Source organism: Jatropha curcas, chromosome 4 (assembly GCF_041381405.1).
Source record: "Jatropha curcas cultivar XTBG-Jc1 chromosome 4, XTBG_Jcur_1.0, whole genome shotgun sequence".
Lineage (NCBI taxonomy): Eukaryota > Viridiplantae > Streptophyta > Magnoliopsida > Malpighiales > Euphorbiaceae > Jatropha > Jatropha curcas.
The window spans coordinates 30128506-30147106 of record NC_143154.1 but is presented as its reverse complement, the minus strand read 5'-3'; the positions used below and the strand labels follow the sequence as shown (position 1 = coordinate 30147106).

The following is an 18601-nucleotide window of genomic DNA, read 5'->3' as shown; positions in this document are numbered from 1 at the left end:
TAATGAAAAAAAGACCCATAATTAATTTTGTTATCAAAAAGAAATCCAAGAAATAGAATAAAAAAGAAGGAAAAAGCAATCAAATTTGTCAGGCCACCAGAAGCAGCTTTATTTGTAATATCTTTCTCTCTTCCAACCCTTTCATAGTAATGATTCCATAGCTGATAACACCTTCCTCTTTCTCATCTTCTCTTTTCTCAAAGACTTAACCTTCTCTCTATTATAAATCCACCCTTCATAATCTCTCTCTCTCTCTCTCTCTCTCTCTCTCTCTCTCCTCTTCCATGCTTGTTCATCTTTATAGCTTTCTCTGTATATGTTAACTTCTGCAACATATCAGAAATGGTGCAGAAAGTTTTGTGTCTCAGATCCCAATATACTTGCCCCTCCCCCCTCTTTCTCTCTCTTCTTACACCACTAACAAGAAAGCACTGTTCTTTCTTTCTTACAGTATCCATTAATCAGTATATCACTCTGTAACACAAAGGTCTTCCTTGTGGTCCTAAAAACCCTCTCTGCATACCTATTTTTCCTTTCTTTGTAATAATTACCTCTTTGTTTTTGTTACTTTGCTTCTTTTCTCTATCTCTCTTTCTATATATACAAACACAAAAGAAAAAATATATTCTTTTAGTGTTAAACTGCTAATATACTAATGCAAGAACCAAACTTGGGCATGATGGGTACTGGTAGTGGGGGTGCACTTGGTGGTTTAAGCAGTGGAGGAGGAGAAGTGTCTGTGTCGGTTTCCGGTGACCAGACTCGCCAACTTAAGGCAGATATAGCCACCCATCCTCTTTATGAACAGTTATTAGCAGCCCATGTATCTTGTCTTCGTGTAGCAACACCGATTGATCAGTTACCTCTTATTGATGCTCAGCTATCGCAATCTCACCATCTTCTTAGGTCTTATGCTTCACAACATAACCATGGCCATTCTCTCTCTTCTCATGAGAGGCAAGAGCTTGACAACTTTTTGGTGGGTTTCTTGTTCTTGATGTTGTCTAATACCAATATCTTGTTCTTCTTTACCTTTTTTATGTCTGTTAGTTTTCTTGCTTGTGGGTTTTGAGATTTTTCTTGTTTGCTAAATTCTTGGGGTTATGATGAATGGGTTTGCTTTGCAGGCACAGTATTTGATAGTACTGTGTAGTTTCAAGGACCAACTTCAACAGCATGTCAGAGTCCACGCGGTTGAAGCGGTCATGGCTTGCCGGGAAATTGAGAACACCTTACAAGCTCTAACTGGTCTGTCGTTCTCCTTGTCTCCTCTTCATATATACGTTAATATTGTTCTCTCTTTTTATTAGTAATTATATCTGATCATTTCTATCATATAATCGATCGTTGTATACACATAATGGTATTAAGTGCTCAATAATGCTCCCAAGCAAACATAAACAATTTTTTCCCCAGTAAATATTATGCTTGTTTGGGACTTGCACAAATTATAAAATGCAACCTAATTAATAAGGTTTTAATCTTTGAATTTGTATGTTTTGGTGTTGATGAATGATGGGTTTGGTAGGCAGAAGGATAAGAATATATATGCAGTTTGGGGGTTTCTGGTATATAAGTTTGAGAATAATATCCTTGCATACAGGAGGTAGATGCAATGAAATAGCAAATGGGTACCTACCAATTAATAGAAAAAAATCATATTAGTAATATACTAATTTATAGTTGGAGGGTTGTTAGTTAGTTCGGTGGAGGGTATCTCCACGTCCACCATCACCACCATCACTGGCCCCAACAACTGAGATAAGGTTGCATTAGGATATTTGGATTCAAGATTTTTTTCTTTTTATATATCCTTGTAAAAATAATGCATCAACCTTGGATTTTGGTTAACTTCTCCATTTTTAAGTTTAGTTAGTTGCAAATCTAAAGGGTTAGTGCAAGGAGATTAAGTTGCTATCAATTGACATTGTACTTGTAGAGGGCTAACGCGTCCTGCCTACTGCTTAGCCATTCATAGGGTTCGGCAGGCCCTGAGGAGCAATTTGTGTATTGCCCACATGCCTGTGTTAAAATTTTAGGAATTAATGCATGATCCCTAAAATTCTGAGCACTTTTGTCTCAGTCCTGCCTGCCATAGGAAATAGTACCAAGCTTTAGCGATGCAAGAATTTATCTCTACACAAATATAGGCAGTGAATGTCAAACATATAGCAATAATATGTAGGATGAATCAAAGAGATGAGCATTAATAGTGCTAGCTGTTGATGTTCATGTTAAAAATGAAATGTTGCTCTACAGAAAAAGGCCAAAGATCGCATCTTGGAAGATAATGTAATGGTTTCTTGAACAGGGAGAGTGAGTGATAAAGAGAGGGAGTATCATCTTCTTCTTGTCTACCTAGATGAGCATAACTAGGAAAAGAAGCTTGTAAGAATAATGATTACATAAGGTAACGTTGTAGGTTCTTGAGAGTTAGAAGGATCTGATATTTAAACTAGGTTTGATTTTCAAAAAGAGGACTTGGAAGGATGACTGAAATTGTTCATTTATACAAACAAGAACTCGATACATTTTTTTTTTAATGGAAAATCTTTAGGTATGGTTATAACTTAAAACCTAATGGGTTATTTATCATATTATTCTGTGTATAGGTCCTTGTATAAGTTTTTGAAATTCATAAAATGAATTAAACTTCTTGTAAACAGTGAAAGATATGAAAACATTTTTTAAAACAATGGTGAAACAGATGAAGCTCTTGTAAACAGTGTACATGGCGAGTAGTGAGCTTTTCTTTCTTTTCTTTTTTTAAAGTAATCATACCCCTAAACAATCAAACAGATAGAACTTCCTATTCATGAATAAAAATATAATCCAAAACTTCTTTATAGTTTTTTTTATATTATATATAAATTGAAGTCATCATTTTGATCTTCCTAAGTCAGTCCATAGTCGAACAGTCTGACCAGGTTCCTACAAATTAGTATAACAGACTATAAATCCAATTTTTATTTCATATCATTAAATGCCCTATTATTTGAGCATAATAGCAAATTGAACTTAGTGAACTAGATCTTAAATTACAATGTTGGTTGTGTCATTATTTATTAACTGAACGGAAATTTTAACGTCACGTTTATATAATTATTTGAAATTGATGCATTTATGAATTTAAAATTATAAATGAGTCAAGTAATTTGATTTGACTAGGTAAAAAAAACTCTGAATTTGTAAAAGGGAATTTTTTGAAAAATTATAAATTGTAAATGATCCGAATTTAAACTTAAGTATAAATTTATGGAGCTGACCTCAAACTCATTGAAGCCATGATAATTGAGAACAAGAATCTACTTCTGCTAGTAACCACTCTTTTTCATTAACAGGCCTGATCATATCTTAGGCTTCCAGGCTAGCCAGTCGAAGCCCAAATTTCCTTCGGGCCAGGTCCAAGTTTTCTGTTTAGAGGGAAAATTTTCCGCTCAATAGAGAAACTTTTTCGTCATCAACCAAGAGAAAACTGTTTGGTCTGTTGTTTAAATGTGTACATGTGTCTGTTTCAGGAGTAACTCTAGGAGAAGGAACAGGAGCAACCATGTCTGACGATGAGGATGATCTGCAAATGGATTTCTCTTTAGATCAACCAAGTGTTGATGGGCATGACCTCATGGGATTTGGTCCCCTGATTCCAACAGAATCTGAAAGGTCCTTAATGGAGCGAGTTAGACAAGAATTGAAGATTGAATTAAAACAGGTAATTTCGAATTACACTTTTACTGGCCAACGAGGTGTGATATGAGAGAATAAAGAAAACAGAGAGTGGATGGTCTCGTTTTCAATACTAAATGAGCTTGCTTTTTGCAGGGTTTTAAATCAAGAATTGAAGATGTGAGGGAAGAAATCTTGAGAAAAAGAAGGGCTGGAAAACTTCCAGGTGATACAACCACAGTCCTTAAAAATTGGTGGCAGCAACACTCCAAGTGGCCTTACCCAACCGTAAGCACTCACCCAAATTCACCATTCATAATATATTTCTACTTCTTTCTGTAGTAACTTGATAAAGAAAATAATTCGTATGTCACAAATGCAGGAAGATGACAAGGCAAAACTGGTGGAGGAGACAGGGTTGCAACTAAAGCAGATCAACAATTGGTTCATCAATCAAAGGAAGAGAAATTGGCATAGCAATTCTCAATCTGTGACATCCTTGAAGTCCAAGCGCAAAAGGTAAACAGACGGAGAATCCCAATTTAATGTCGATATAACTGTCCTGCCATGTTTGGGGTATATACTACTTTACTTGCTAACAACCAGTAGGATTGTAACAGATGAACTTGATATAGCTTACACATGAGCTTTTTAATTAGATTTATACCCTTAACAGGGTATAGATATCATCTCTCATTTTACTGCTGCTCTGTATTCTCTATTTTCACTAATATATATATGGCTTTTTGCTCCATTTTTAAATTTTTTTTCCGCTTTGAAATAATAATAAGCACAGAGAGAGAGAGAAAGACAGTGAGAGTTCATGGATTCTGAATGGTAAATACAAACTTGACAATATATTTAAATTTGAAATAAAATGGGAAAAATGAGAAAAAAAATATTAATGAATCTCTTTTTAGGCAATCAACGGCCGAATCATGGATGACCAACAATGTCCTCTTGCCTCCTATTTTTAAGATTCTTACAAAATTTATAATTGTGACTATGAAATGTTGATGTTTTTAAATTTTATTCTCCCCAAATTTTAGAAAGTCTCTTCCCCAAATGTTTTTTCTGGTTGGCTAACATTTTAGTGCAAAAGCTAAAAGAGAGATAGACGATTCTCCATTTACAATAAGATAATACTCGTCAAATAAGGAGATGAAGAAGCAATTATAGCTATAGGCTGTAATTTTAGTGGGGGGAAAAACCCAAAGCAGTGGGACAAGAGAGACCAACATAAAACCCAAAAGCAAATCTGCATTCGACACACATCCACACCCACTTCTTACAAAAGAGGCCAAAAAGAATCGATGAGCATAAAGTTCTCATTATGTCAAGAAAGAAAAATTATTTATTCTACCACTATCACCATCTATGACCATATGTTCATAATATCTATGCACGTTGCTCTGTAAAGATAATGCTTCCCTTTTACTATAAACTGGATTAAATCACAATTTATTTATATTAATAACATATTACGTATTGGTTGGAGCGTAAGCGATTTCAATTTCTATATAAAATAAAATATAAATTCAATAAAATATCTTTATGTTCAAGTTTGAAAAGATTACACTTTTTTATTATTTCGAACTGATGACATTAATGAATTAATTAATTTAAGAGGAACCACTAATACCAATTGAACATTGGGTGAATTAACTCATCGAAAAGAGAAACAATATCTGATCTTAATTGGTGGAAGCCTTAACAAATGGGTTGTCCATTTATAATACAGGAAAATGCCTTTTTATTATGAAAACTCATCATTGTAGACAAGATGAGATCTCATTCTTCCCAATGGTTAATTACCATTTTGAGTTCGAGCATGATTGAAAGAACCTGTTATCAAATTCTTAATTATTGTTTACTGTCTCACTACTAATTAACTGTATGGCTTGTACATATATATATATATATTTAAAAAAATGTGAAAAATCAAGAAAATATAATTATATCATACAAATACTTATGTAAATCTAATCTTGCAATACCAAATAATGTACACATTAAGATTAGATTATACAAATGAATTTATGAAAAAAATATCTCAGTTTTATGGGGTGAGAATGCATTACACTAAGTATTAAATAATTTCATAAAAGGAAGATACTAATTTTGTATATATGTATTATTTTCTTCACTTTCTTCTTCATATAGCTTTTTTTTTTTTTGGCATATAATATATTCTTTTTCATATAATTAATTTAATATAGTATGAAAAAATATATATATATTCATAAGGAGCATTGGATTCAAATGATAAAAGACAGGATTGAGTATAACAGACAATCTTAAAGAAATTTAATACGAATTCGAGATTAGTCGTAAAAAAAAATATACTACTATTACTACTATTTTGGTGGACTATAAATAGAAGTATCCACGCAAAAGCCTTCATACTCATACACACTTCTTTAATCGTATGGATTCCCTCGAAGCAAAATATTGGCTATCAGTAATTCTCTTATACCAAATCCCAGTTTCATCAATTTCAGCTCATAAACTCCATTATGATCATGGCATTCTCACAAACATAACAAAACATCTTCACTCCTCGAATTTCAACACAAACTCAATCCCAAACCCTACTAGTAACCATATTAAACTCCTAGGAAGTGCAATAATATCACAACAAACCAAGCTAAAGTTGGTCGTGCCATTTTCTCTTCCCCTATTCGTCTCTTTGACCCCTTAACTCAAACCTCTGCTTCCTTCAACACCACCTTCTCCTTTCATTGACAACCCAAAATGGCAAAACTTATGGGGGCGATGGATTGGCCTTTGTGATTGTCCCAGATGAGTTCACTGTAGGGAGACCACTCAGACCAGGTCCATGGCTAGGTATTCTTAACGATGCATGTGCCCATTACAAGGTTTTCGCAGTTGAGTTCGACACTGCTATTAATCCAGAAGTAGGTGACTTTAGTGACAATCACATTGGCTTAAATCTCGGAACCATTGTTTCTTTCAAGGTTGCCAACTTATCGTCTTATAGGGTTTCTCTTCATAATCAATCGGTTAATAGAGCTTGGATTTTATATGATGGTCATAAAAGGTGGATTGATGTTTATTTTGGATTAGATGGTGACCCAATTCCTTCAAAACCCATTTTATCATCTTCACTTAATCTTTCTCCTTTCTTAAATGAGTATATATTCGTGGGTTTCTCTGCTTCCTCTGAAAATTCATCACAGATACACAATATACTCTCTTGGAACTTTTCTTGTACAATTCAAGCTTTTCTTCATTTCCCTTCAAATCAAATCTGTCGAAAAATGATTGCAAGACGAGTTTCTAAAATTTTTGGTTCTAGCTATTCAGATCATCAACCGAGTGGTTTCTTCATTTTTCTTTGCCTTCTTGGGCTTTTTACTGTCTCTTTTATCAGTTTTTATTGCAATAGCAAGCTCAGGCGCCAAAGTGATCAAAGCCCATTAGCTGTGGCTTTTCCTCTGAAGAAGCAAAGACCGGTCCCTCCAAATATACCTCGTATATTCACTTTTATGGAAATTTATAGAGCTACACGTCGTTTTAGCAAAGAAGAAGTGTTGGATATGGACTCAAGTTGGGTTCTGTACAGAGGAACTCTGCCTAATGGACGCTATGTTACCTTAAAGCGGTTCTCAACTGAGTTTCTGAAGTCGACTCGCTTTGATTGGAACCTAATTTTGAAAAGAATATCTACCTTTACTAGTAATTATCATCGAAATTTAGCTTCAATTCGAGGATGGAGTTGGGATAATAGAGAGATGATTCTTGTGTGTGATTATTTTCTAAACGGTAGCCTTGATAAATGGCTCCGTGCTCTTTCTTGGACACGAAGATTTGAGCTTATTAGAGATATTGCTACGGCACTAAGTTTCCTTCACTCCAAAGACATAACTCATCGAAATCTAAGAATAAGCAGTGTATTTCTTGACGTTAATTATCGAACCATTCTTGGCGATTATGGATCCATGCATCTTCAGGGCGAGACGGCTAGTGCTGGTAAGAAATCTGATGTTTTAGGATTTGGAATGTTGGTTTTGGAAATTGTTGCAGGGAAAAGAACACTAACATTAAATGGAGATGATGAAGAAGAAGAGATGGATTTGGTAGGGTTTGCATGGGACATGCTTGAAAGAGGAGAGAAATTAGAGAAGGTGGTGGATGAGAGGATTATGAAGTCTTGTGTTGACATGGAAGGAGCTGTTAGAGTTGTTAAAATTGGATTAAGCTGCAGTTTGAGTGAAAATAATGGGAGGCCATCAATGGAAGATTTGGTCCTTCACTTGTCTAATATGCATAAGCAGATTCTGAAGCTGCCTTCGATTAGGCCAGCTGAATTGTTGCCCAAAAAGAAACCTGCAGGGAATTCACTGTGATCATATCAATTAATTACTCCATTTGTAAATTGTAATTGTTTGTTTTTGTGTGCTTCAATTACAAAATCACAAGTAATATTCATCTTCTTATTTTCATTTTATTTTTTATTTATTTCAAATTTAGATGTAAAAAAATTGACAAGTTACAAAATAAAGTAATCGTACATTTTGTAATATTAGTTTAATCCATTTATTTATTTTAATTTATATTATAGAATCATTTTCATTATTAAAATATCTGAGTCTTTTCCGCTTAAATCAATCTACGTTAATTTATTTCATTTAATCTTTAATAAATAAAAAAATATAAGAAGAAGCAACAATATCTTAATTAATCAAAAGCTACATCAGATACTAATTTTTAAACTAGACATGATTTGAATAACATAATTACATATTTGAATCCACCAAGGAAATAAAGAAATCATATTATTAAATCAAAGAATCTTCTTGATTTGCTCAACTATTTAAATGAATAATACAACATTTTTAACATATTACTTGGAAGAGATCTTAAATCAAACTGAAGGATCTGATCTCTACATATAAAATAAAACATTAAGAAACAAAAAGAAAAACAAATTAATTAAAAAGCTGCATCCTCTATTATAAAGGAAGAACCTTAGTCGACTTAATTAGACTTTACTATATAATAAATGTCACTACTAATTAATAAATACTGTTAGATTTAAATTTCACGGTATTTTTTTTTTTAAATTTATTAGATTATATCCATAAATTAAAATCTGTTACCAAACTCCTGTCCCAGCAAAGACAATCAGACATTAGCAGCAAACTAGGCTGCAAATTGAGGGCAGTTGACGCTTTTTCGGAACCGAACGACATTATCCGAAATGAATAAAACGCGGACCTTCTAGAAACGGATTGAATTTTTGTTATTTGCCGCCGGCGACTGGCGAAACCACCGCGTAATTTTTTTACTCTCAAAATGGGTCTTTGACGAAGAAAAAGAGTTGAGTTCAAGGAAAAGTAAAAAATAAAAAAAAAATAATAATAAAAAAACGAAGAAAAAGAACTAGAAATCGTACAAAATTTCTTCCATGGAAGTCACACGCAACATGTAGCTTTCTAGGCAACCAAACTGTCCCGGCGGAGTCTCATCTCTCATTGGCCTGTTCTCTGTCCACTCTTTTTCTCTGCGTATCGATTGTGACTTGTGTTGTTGTATCATACTGTTGCATAGATTAATGGTGATTTTAATAATGGAAGCTATGAATTCCCCGCGTTCACCTTTCACTTGTAACTACTCGTTCAACAATCTCTTCATTTTTTCCATTTATATAATTCTATGTCCATATTATAATATCCGTGTTCACATTGTCAAGTTCACCATTTTCCTTGTCGAAATCCTACTTTCTTTTACTCATTCAAATCTTTCTTCTGATTCTTTCTTGTTTTATACCCCACGATTCTCTTTCCCTTCAAAACTTCATTCTCGTCGTATCGTTTGTTCTTTCTCGATCTTTTCTGTAAAGGTTTTGGGCCATTTCTTCTATTTAGTGCCAGTGCCAGTATATTTCTTTGTTGCCACCACCAGCTTGATTTAATGTTTATATGAACTGGGTATTTGTCAAATTTTGATTTAGTCTGCTCATTCATCAAGAGAAATCCCATTTATCATGGCTCAAGAAGCTATTGATCATTCATTCTCGTTTGGTGGCTCGCATCACATGCTGACCCAGGAACAATTGCCATTCAAGACCAATCAAGGGTCTATGAAACTCTTGCTTTTGCATGGTAATTTAGATATATGGGTTAAGGAGGCTAAAAATCTTCCTAACATGGATATGTTTCATAAAACCTTGGGGGACATGTTTTCGAAATTGCCTGTGAAGGTTAGCCGCAAAATTGAAGGGCATGTAGGCAATACGATAACTAGCGACCCATATGTCACCATTTCAGTAGCTGGTGCTGTAGTTGGGAGGACTTTTGTGATTAGTAATAGTGAGAATCCAATATGGAAACAACACTTTAATGTTCCTGTTGCACATCATGCTGCAGAGGTACATTTTGTTGTCAAAGACAGTGATGTTGTTGGTTCACAGATTATGGGTGCCGTTGGAATCTCAGTAGAGCAGCTATGCACTGGCAAGAAAATTGAAGGCACTTTCCCAATTATTGGTGCCAATGGTAAGCCCTGCAAAGCTGGAGCTGAATTGAGCTTATCAATTCAGTTTACCCCAGTGGAGCAAATGGCAATCTATAAGCATGGAGTTGGTTCTGGTCCTGATTACAATGGGGTTCAAGGGACATACTTTCCTCTTAGGAAAGGAGGTAAAGTTAATCTTTATCAAGACGCTCATGTTCATGATGGTTGCCTTCCTGATTTGAAGCTTGATGGTCATGTTCAGTATAAGCATGGGAGTTGCTGGCTGGACATTTTTAATGCTATCAGTCAGGCCCGGCGCTTGATTTACATTACTGGGTGGTCTGTATATCATATGGTTAGATTAGTTCGTGATGGTCAGGATGGAATGGGTCCTTCATTGGGAGATCTTCTCAAAATCAAATCTCAGGAAGGTGTGAGAGTGCTGCTTCTTGTATGGGATGATCCTACTTCTAGGAGTATTTTGGGATATAAAACGGTAATAAACTCGAAGAACTTATTATAATATACACTGCATTTTGTTAAGAACACCATTTGGACATTGGGTTGGATTTTCTTGACAAATTTATTTTTGCTGGTTCTGTTTGAAACTTCAACTTGAATTTGGTAGTAGGAATATATATTTCCTTGTTGAAAGACTTTTTATGCAGAATTGATGTTCCAATTCAAGGTTTGGCTCAATGTTGGAGAGCACGCAACAATTGCTTTTGCAGGTTTGATCTTTGCCGTCCAATTCAAAGGGGCAAGATATAGTATGTATTTTATATCTACCAGAGAGCCTTTCGGTGCTTTCGTGGAAAATGTGCAATCAACCAATGCAGCTCTAAAAGTACAACAATTATTGTTTTTTCCGAGTTTCATTATATTCTCTAAATTTAAAATCTAGTTGCTAAGTTCTATAGATGATTGACATCATATTTTCTCTGGAATACCAAAATGTAAATTGTCCTGGCATTCCTTGTTTGCTAGTATTTATGAAGGATAATTGCACATATAAAGATTTCCTTTATCATGCTGTGAAATTCTGTTCATTTTCCCGTTTGCTCTAGTGTAATGTGGAGATCTACCACATAGACCCATTATGCAAACCTGTCAAATTAACAATGTGGAGTAACTTTTGTTTTTCATATGATATGCTCGTGTTATGAATTGTATGACCGCAACTAACTGACTTGGATACATACTAGTAAAGTAGCTCAAATCTATGTTTACTTCTCAAAGGCCTCTCCAGCCTCAATTGAGTTCTTGATTTCTTACATACTTAAAAATAGAACTACTTACAGTTTTCATTTTCTTATGTATTGATTCAATTCTATGATATGTAGGAGGGCATTATGAATACCAGTGATGAGGAAACTCGCCGATTTTTCAAGCATTCTTCAGTGCAAGTGCTACTCTGTCCTCGATCTGCTGGAAAAGGAAGTTTTATGAAAAAGCAGGTTGGATATGAATAGTCACCATATATCTCTTTATGTTCTACATTTTATTTGTTTTGTCGTATTGCTGAAGGATTTTAGGGACAAGATACTTGTTTATGTCTATTGTTGTGAATTTAGAACTTTTCACTTTTTTTTGGGAGGAAAAACTTTTCATATTTATGTTCTCAATTACGCTGCTGTATATATGACAAAATTGGAAATAGAAGAAGTCTACAGGGGAGAGTAGGAGTACAGACATTTCTGCAGATATCTGATATTGCCAGTTCTTTGGACAGTCTCTTCTTCTGACAAAATCTTATGAGTCACTGTAAATTTTCTAACTGTTTTTTCGCTGTTATCTTTCAATTTGTTTCCTACTATAAAAGACACTGAATTCCAGGAAATAAGTGTACCTCTACATTGTTGAAACCTGAAGCATCATTGCTCGAACCTGATCTAGTACACTTTTACAATGGGCTTTCAATGTACTTCAGGTGAAAAATGAACATTTCTTTGTTAAAGTGTTTCCTCTTCCCGGTGAAGGTGTTGCTTTTCTGCAGAATAGTGGCAATTCTCCTTGCATCCATTCCATTCCCCTAGAATAAAATCATACATTGTATACACAAATATAGTTATGTGTGTGCATCTCATATGTATGTGTCAGTTGGATATACGATGTTCTAGATGCTACCTTCTCTGAACATCTGTTCTTTTGATTTTTGTTTATCAGGAAGTGGGAACAATCTATACCCATCATCAGAAAACAGTGATAGTGGACGCTGATGCTGGTCACCATAGAAGAAAGATCATAGCTTTTATTGGAGGCCTTGATTTATGCAGGGGCCGATATGATACTCCACAGCATCCTCTTTTTAGGACCTTGGAAACAGTGCACAAAGACGACTATCATAATCCTACTTTCACGGTAATTTAAGCCTTCTTCAGTTTTAATTTCCTTGATCTGGACAAGGAAATCTTTGATCCTTCTTTATTCACACTGAAATATCTAGCTAGGGTAATGCATGTTTAAACAATTCTATCCAAGCTCTCTGCATCCATCGCATATTATTGATTTTCGAAATTGCTTCCATCAAAGTTTTGCTACCCAATTATTCAGGTTCTCTTATTACAAGATGTATAAGCTGCGAATAAGGAATCTATTATAAAATCTCTAACCTGCCTCTGTTGTCACTAACCAGGAAACTGGCGTTGGTTGTCCAAGAGAACCGTGGCATGATTTGCACTCCAAAATTGATGGTCCAGCAGCATATGATATCCTCACCAATTTTGAGGAGCGTTGGTCGAAGGCTTCGAAACCTCATGGCCTTCAAAAACTGAAGGCATCACATGATGATGCATTGCTCAGGATTGAAAGAATCCCTGAAATACTTGGGATAGCAGAAGCTTCTAGTCAGGCTGACAATGATCCAGAGAGTTGGCATACTCAGGTATACTGGATGTCAATCTGCTACTGGTATCCAATTCTCTAAATTTTTCCTATTGACTAAACTTCTCTATAATTTCAGGTTTTCCGATCAATTGATTCCAATTCTGTCAAAGGCTTTCCAGATGACCCAAAGGATGCTCCAAGCAGGGTAAGAAATTTGGTTCAGGGGTCCTTTTCCTTCTTATTTCCTGGATAAGCATTATTTTATTTTATTTTATTTTTTTGTGGGTAGATGAATCCTGTTGGTTAATAAACTAATCTATTTGTCATTGTGACAGAACTTGTTGTGTGGGAAGAATGTACTCATAGATACGAGTATACATACAGCATATGTCAAGGCAATCCGTGCTGCCCAACATTTCATCTACATTGAGAATCAGTACTTCCTTGGATCTTCCTATAACTGGGATTCTAACAAAGACTTGGGTAAGATGCATGAAACTTTTAGATAAAGAACTAAGGGGAAAAAAAATCCTTTGCATCACCGTATCAGGCTAATGTAAGGTTTGCCTATGAGCTCTCATTTCTTTCACTGAAATCACGCTACTAATGATTCCATGTCCCTGCTATATGCTTACTAAATGCCTGCCTAATTCTATCATGCAATAAAAAAGACAACTGTTTCTATTGGTGGCTCTCAAGCCATGATCATTTCCTGGTAATAAGTACCAAGGGCATTGTCCATGGATTTCATGTCCAGTGCAGGTGCAAAATGTTGAATATTACATTAAAAAGCCCAAAATGATTAGTTGGTTGCTGTCTGTAACAATGGTGGTGATGTTTGATATAAAAGAAGCCTCTAAAGGACAATTGTGCTGGTTATGAAGTTATACATCAATGAATTGAGGGGAAGGAAGTGTTGTATTTGTTCAATATCTGATATTCTCAATGAACTTCTAACATTGATGTCTAGGTTAAGCTTTAGTTTGAATCATACACTGCACCTTTTCTTGGCAAATGTTGAGAATAGGGTATGGTAACAGACATTTCATTTGATACCATGATTTTTAAGTGTGCACCATAATATATATGACAAAGAAGAAGACAAAACTTGGGATCTTACAATTGCCATCATTGGTACATGGTCCTCCCTTTCTTTTTCAGATTTTACTTTTCCCATTGTCTTCTTTTCAAAGTGACATTAATAAATATATATTTATAAAATGGCTATTATTTGCAGGTGCAAACAACCTAATTCCCATGGAAATAGCACTTAAGATTGCCAACAAAATCAGAGCAAATGAGAGGTTCTCTGCATATATTCTCATCCCAATGTGGCCAGAAGGTGTTCCTACAAGTGCTCCTACGCAGAGGATTCTATTTTGGCAGGTAAGAAAAATATTTATAGGTCTAGAGCCTCTGGTAATGCAAGAGATAGGCTATGAGATTATTTTTCGAAAATGCATATAATGTTTGAGAATTATATAAGAATTTCTTTCTATCTTTATATGCTGCACGTGTTGCATCAGAATTGATTTTCAAGCCACTTATAATGCTCATTATTCAGAAAAATTGAAGTTACAAACGCCTATTATGCAGACAATACTGGCATCGTGCTTAATTTTATTATCAGATCTTTTCACTAGGATTATTATTTTTTTGCTGCAGCAAAAAACAATGCAAATGATGTATGATACAATTTACAAGGCTTTGGTGGAAGTTGGACTTGAGAATACATATGAGCCACAAGACTACTTAAATTTCTTCTGCCTTGGCAATCGCGAGGCATTCGATAGGGAAAACAGTTTAAATGCTCAAAGTGTCAACGGAGCAAACACTCCTCAGGTATCTTTTTCGAGTAACTATCATGTGTTTCCAATTTCCATCCAATGCTTCTTTTTTTTTATTTTCGCCTGATTAATCTGCAAATTAATCGTTCTGTTTTTATTTACAAAAAAAGGCATTGAGTCGGAAGAATAGACGCTTTCAGATTTATATTCATTCCAAAGGAATGATAGCGGATGATGAGTATGTGATAATAGGCTCTGCAAATATCAACCAGCGATCATTGGATGGTACTAGAGACACTGAGATAGCGATGGGTGCATATCAGCCTCGGCATACCTTCGCAAGGAAACACTCACATCCACACGGGCAGGCAAGCAAGTTTGATTATAATTTCTTTGCACTTGTTATTCTGCCAGAATGAAACTTCAGTTAAAATTACGATCTACATATTTTATGAGTACATTATATATAATAACTGCAATTTCAAAAAAAACTCTTCAAGACCCACCATTTCATTTTTCCGAACATTAGTAACAAGTACATGACAGACTGCAATTTGATTTTGAGTGCAGGTTTATGGATATAGGATGTCCTTATGGGCAGAGCACATAGGAGGACTTGAGAAATGTTTTGAGAAACCAGAGAGTCTGGAATGCATAAGACGTGTAAGGTCCCTTGGTGAGCTCAACTGGAGGCAGTTTGCAGCTGATAAAGTTACAGAAATGAAGGGTCACCTCCTCAAATATCCGGTTGATGTTGATCGAACAGGGAAGGTTAAGGCTCTCCCTGGCTGTGAAACATTCCCAGATGTTGGTGGTAACATACTAGGATCCTTCATAGCCATTCAAGAGAATCTCACCATCTAAGCTATTGGACATAACTCTAAAGTTTTTGCACGTTTATTCAGAACATTACATTCTTGTGTCTGAACTTCAACGCTATTTCTTTTTAGATTAATAGCATGCTATTGGATTCAGAGTATGTGGAGCATATAACTAATTAGAATTACCCCTATCATAATGCCAAAAAAAAAAAAAAAAAAAAAAAAAAAAAAAATAAAATAAAATAAAATAAAGAGGGAAGCAAAAAAAATCACTATTTTAATGGGCAAAATTTATAAAAAAAAAATGTGGAAACTTTTTTCTATTTTTGATTTGTAAACTTGTTTTATGAACTTCAGAGTTCACATATTATAAAAACTTATTTTTCGGATTTAAGTTAATAAATAATAAACAATATATTTAATAACATAGTTGTATTATTTAACAGTTAAAAAACAGAAATTAAAAACAACAACCAATCATATGCCAAACAGTCCATCTAATAAAGATTGTATTCCACGTTGGCAATCCATTTTCGACCATCTTTAGATGAGCTTCATCCAACGGTTTCTATAAAGCCTATTCTATTTACGCGGATCGATCTTTCCAACCGTGGATGAAACTCCATCTAACGGCCATGACACTAATCGAAAAGCAGTGGCGGTACTTGGTTGGTTTTTACTTTTTTTTATTAGCGCTTAAAATCTTGAAATTGGAATCGAAAATTCCAAGAGGCCCGCTTCTCATATAAACCCCCACCTGGCCGTTTCTCCTAGCAGGCCTATTTTCACTACTGTGCTGATCTGATCTGAGAAAAGAAAACAAAAATGTCTGGAAGAGGAAAGGGAGGCAAAGGGCTAGGAAAGGGGGGAGCGAAGAGGCACAGGAAGGTGTTGAGAGATAACATTCAGGGCATCACTAAACCCGCCATTCGCAGGCTTGCTCGTAGAGGAGGTGTCAAGCGTATCAGTGGTCTCATCTATGAAGAAACCAGAGGCGTTCTCAAGATCTTCCTTGAAAACGTGATTCGCGACGCTGTTACTTATACCGAACATGCTCGAAGAAAGACCGTAACTGCCATGGATGTCGTCTATGCTCTCAAGAGGCAGGGTCGTACCCTCTATGGCTTTGGCGGCTGATTTTGTGTTTTTCTTTCTTCCATGTTAGATTTATGATTCTGTTTCGATTTTAAATCATTTCAGTTGTAAATCAAGTGGATGATTTGAGTCTTTTATCAATTTGTTTCAAAAGGGTTTGGTTTACTAGCCTTTGTTTAACAAATGCTAAGCCTATATGTGCAAATTATTATTGAAAGATCAGTTACAAATCAGTTTAATCTAAATGGACATCTCTGTTTTTGTTTCTTGGAGAAAATGGATGGTTCCTTTACTCAATTTTGACAACTGATTGAAGAGGCTCATTTGAAAAGAAAGCCTTCAAGTTAGCCAAACAAAGCTCTATCAATGCTTCAAAGGATTCTGGCGTAAAAACTGCACGGTGTGCGGATAACACAACATTGTCTAAACAAAGCATTTCCTTTGGCACATGAGGCTCATTCTCAAACACATCAAGTCCTGCACCTCCAAGCTTCCCTTCAACCAAAAACTGCACTAGTGTCTTCTCATCGACAAGAGAGCCCCGTCCAACATTAACGATCACTCCTTTTCCCAAGCTTTTCATGACACCTTCGTTAATTATGTGGTGAGTTTCTTTTGTTAATGAGCAACAAAGAATGAGAATGTCACTATCTACAGCTAGATTGTGAACATTTTCATAGTAAGGGAATGGAACTGATGGCTTCCTCTTTCTTGAATTGTAGGCAATGTTGCAGCCAAAAGCTGCAAGCCTTTTTGCAACTTCAGAACCGACACTTCCATACCCAACTATCCCAACTCGCTTTCCTCCTAACTGCAATCAAATTTGTGTTATTAACCAATTTGACGTTTTTGATTATATGCTATAAGAAATGCATAATTAAGCCATGGAACAAATAGGTGAAGCAATAATGAGCAAAACACGCTTAGGCAAACAATTCTTCTGCCCCTATACTACATATTAAGCTATTAAGCTTAAATTTCCCTGTAAACAATGAATTCTAATTCCTCTTGTATTCTAGCGAAGTAATGATATCTACTTGGTCTAATTAAGCAATAGATTATTAGAAAAATTCCAATTAATTCTTCAGCCCAGCTTCAATTTGTGATTCACATCAATCTGTGTTTTTGACCAGTTGTGAGTTTAGGTGAAATTAAGAAAATAATTCACCATTAAAAAAAATCAAGAAAAGATAACAAATTTAAATCTGAATCGATAAAGAAAAAGACGAAAAACCTTGAAACCAAGAGGAAAATCTCCCATCACAGGCCAAGAGCCAGCGCGGACAAAACGGTCAGCTGCTGAGATCCGGCGTAAAACATCGATCAACAGACCCACAGCATGGTCAGCTGCATCCTCTGCAAATGCCAAACTGGCGTTGGTGATGGTAATACCACGGCGGTGGCATTCCTGCAACGCAATATGGTCAACGCCAGCGCTGCCCGCCACTATGAGTTCTAAGGAAGGTAGGAAGTTAAGAGTTTCAGAGGTGATGGGGGTGTAGCCCACGCAGAGGAGAGCTCTTATGGAATATCCATGGACAGAGAGGAAGGAGCTGATGGGTTCTTGTGTATCAAACGGGTCGAGGAGATGGAAGTGGGGTGATAGGCGGTCTTTTAGCGCAAGGGTGTACGAAGAGCGACGATGGAAAAGGACAACAGGGAGGTTTTCCATGGAAGCCATTGATGATTGTTAGGCCTTAATTTATCAGCTGGTTGATTCGCTCTTCTATTATGGAGCAGTGGGCTGATTGTTGCCTACCGCTGGTTGGTCCTTTCTGCTTGTTTTTATGTATTGTCGTTGCTGCAGCCTGCAGCAGACAATGTAACTGGGGATTTTTCTATACTTGCAAACAATATTTTAAAGTTGATGCGGGTCACTTAAAAAGGGGCAGAGAACTGTCAGGTTGAAGACAAAATAAATTAGCCCCT

The 18601-nt window shown here is 35.6% G+C and overlaps 4 protein-coding genes and 1 pseudogene across 4 annotated transcripts; 4 read left to right on the top strand and 1 right to left on the bottom strand.

Moving 5' to 3' along the window:
• The first annotated feature begins 77 nt into the window (after positions 1 to 77).
• Positions 78 to 4425, top strand: KNAT7 (homeobox knotted-like protein). Its single transcript, XM_012231652.4, has 5 exons — positions 78 to 979; positions 1128 to 1248; positions 3519 to 3709; positions 3820 to 3951; positions 4046 to 4425. The coding sequence occupies exons 1-5, from the start codon at positions 656 to 658 to the stop codon at positions 4184 to 4186; spliced, it is 909 nt and encodes a 302-aa protein (XP_012087042.1). The 5' UTR covers positions 78 to 655; the 3' UTR covers positions 4187 to 4425.
• A 1299-nt stretch (positions 4426 to 5724) lies between these two features.
• On the top strand, positions 5725 to 8164 carry LOC105646072 (putative L-type lectin-domain containing receptor kinase S.7; annotated as a pseudogene).
• Positions 8165 to 8936: 772 nt separating this feature from the next.
• Positions 8937 to 16917, top strand: LOC105645909 (phospholipase D beta 1). The gene is made up of 10 exons (XM_012231653.4): positions 8937 to 10639; positions 11487 to 11600; positions 12310 to 12504; positions 12779 to 13027; positions 13106 to 13174; positions 13305 to 13452; positions 14207 to 14355; positions 14635 to 14811; positions 14927 to 15124; positions 15327 to 16917. Exons 1-10 carry the CDS (start codon positions 9674 to 9676, stop codon positions 15618 to 15620), a joined length of 2559 nt encoding a protein of 852 aa, XP_012087043.1. The 5' UTR covers positions 8937 to 9673; the 3' UTR covers positions 15621 to 16917.
• LOC105645911 (histone H4) lies at positions 16303 to 16917 on the top strand. Its single transcript, XM_012231655.4, has one exon. The coding sequence runs from the start codon at positions 16403 to 16405 to the stop codon at positions 16712 to 16714; it is 312 nt and encodes a 103-aa protein (XP_012087045.1). The 5' UTR covers positions 16303 to 16402; the 3' UTR covers positions 16715 to 16917.
• Positions 16358 to 18547, bottom strand: LOC105645910 (glyoxylate/hydroxypyruvate reductase HPR3). The gene is made up of 2 exons (XM_012231654.4): positions 17907 to 18547; positions 16358 to 17483 (listed from the first exon to the last, which is right to left on the bottom strand). Exons 1-2 carry the CDS (start codon positions 18351 to 18353, stop codon positions 16962 to 16964), a joined length of 969 nt encoding a protein of 322 aa, XP_012087044.1. The 5' UTR covers positions 18354 to 18547; the 3' UTR covers positions 16358 to 16961.
• Positions 18548 to 18601: the final 54 nt, after the last annotated feature.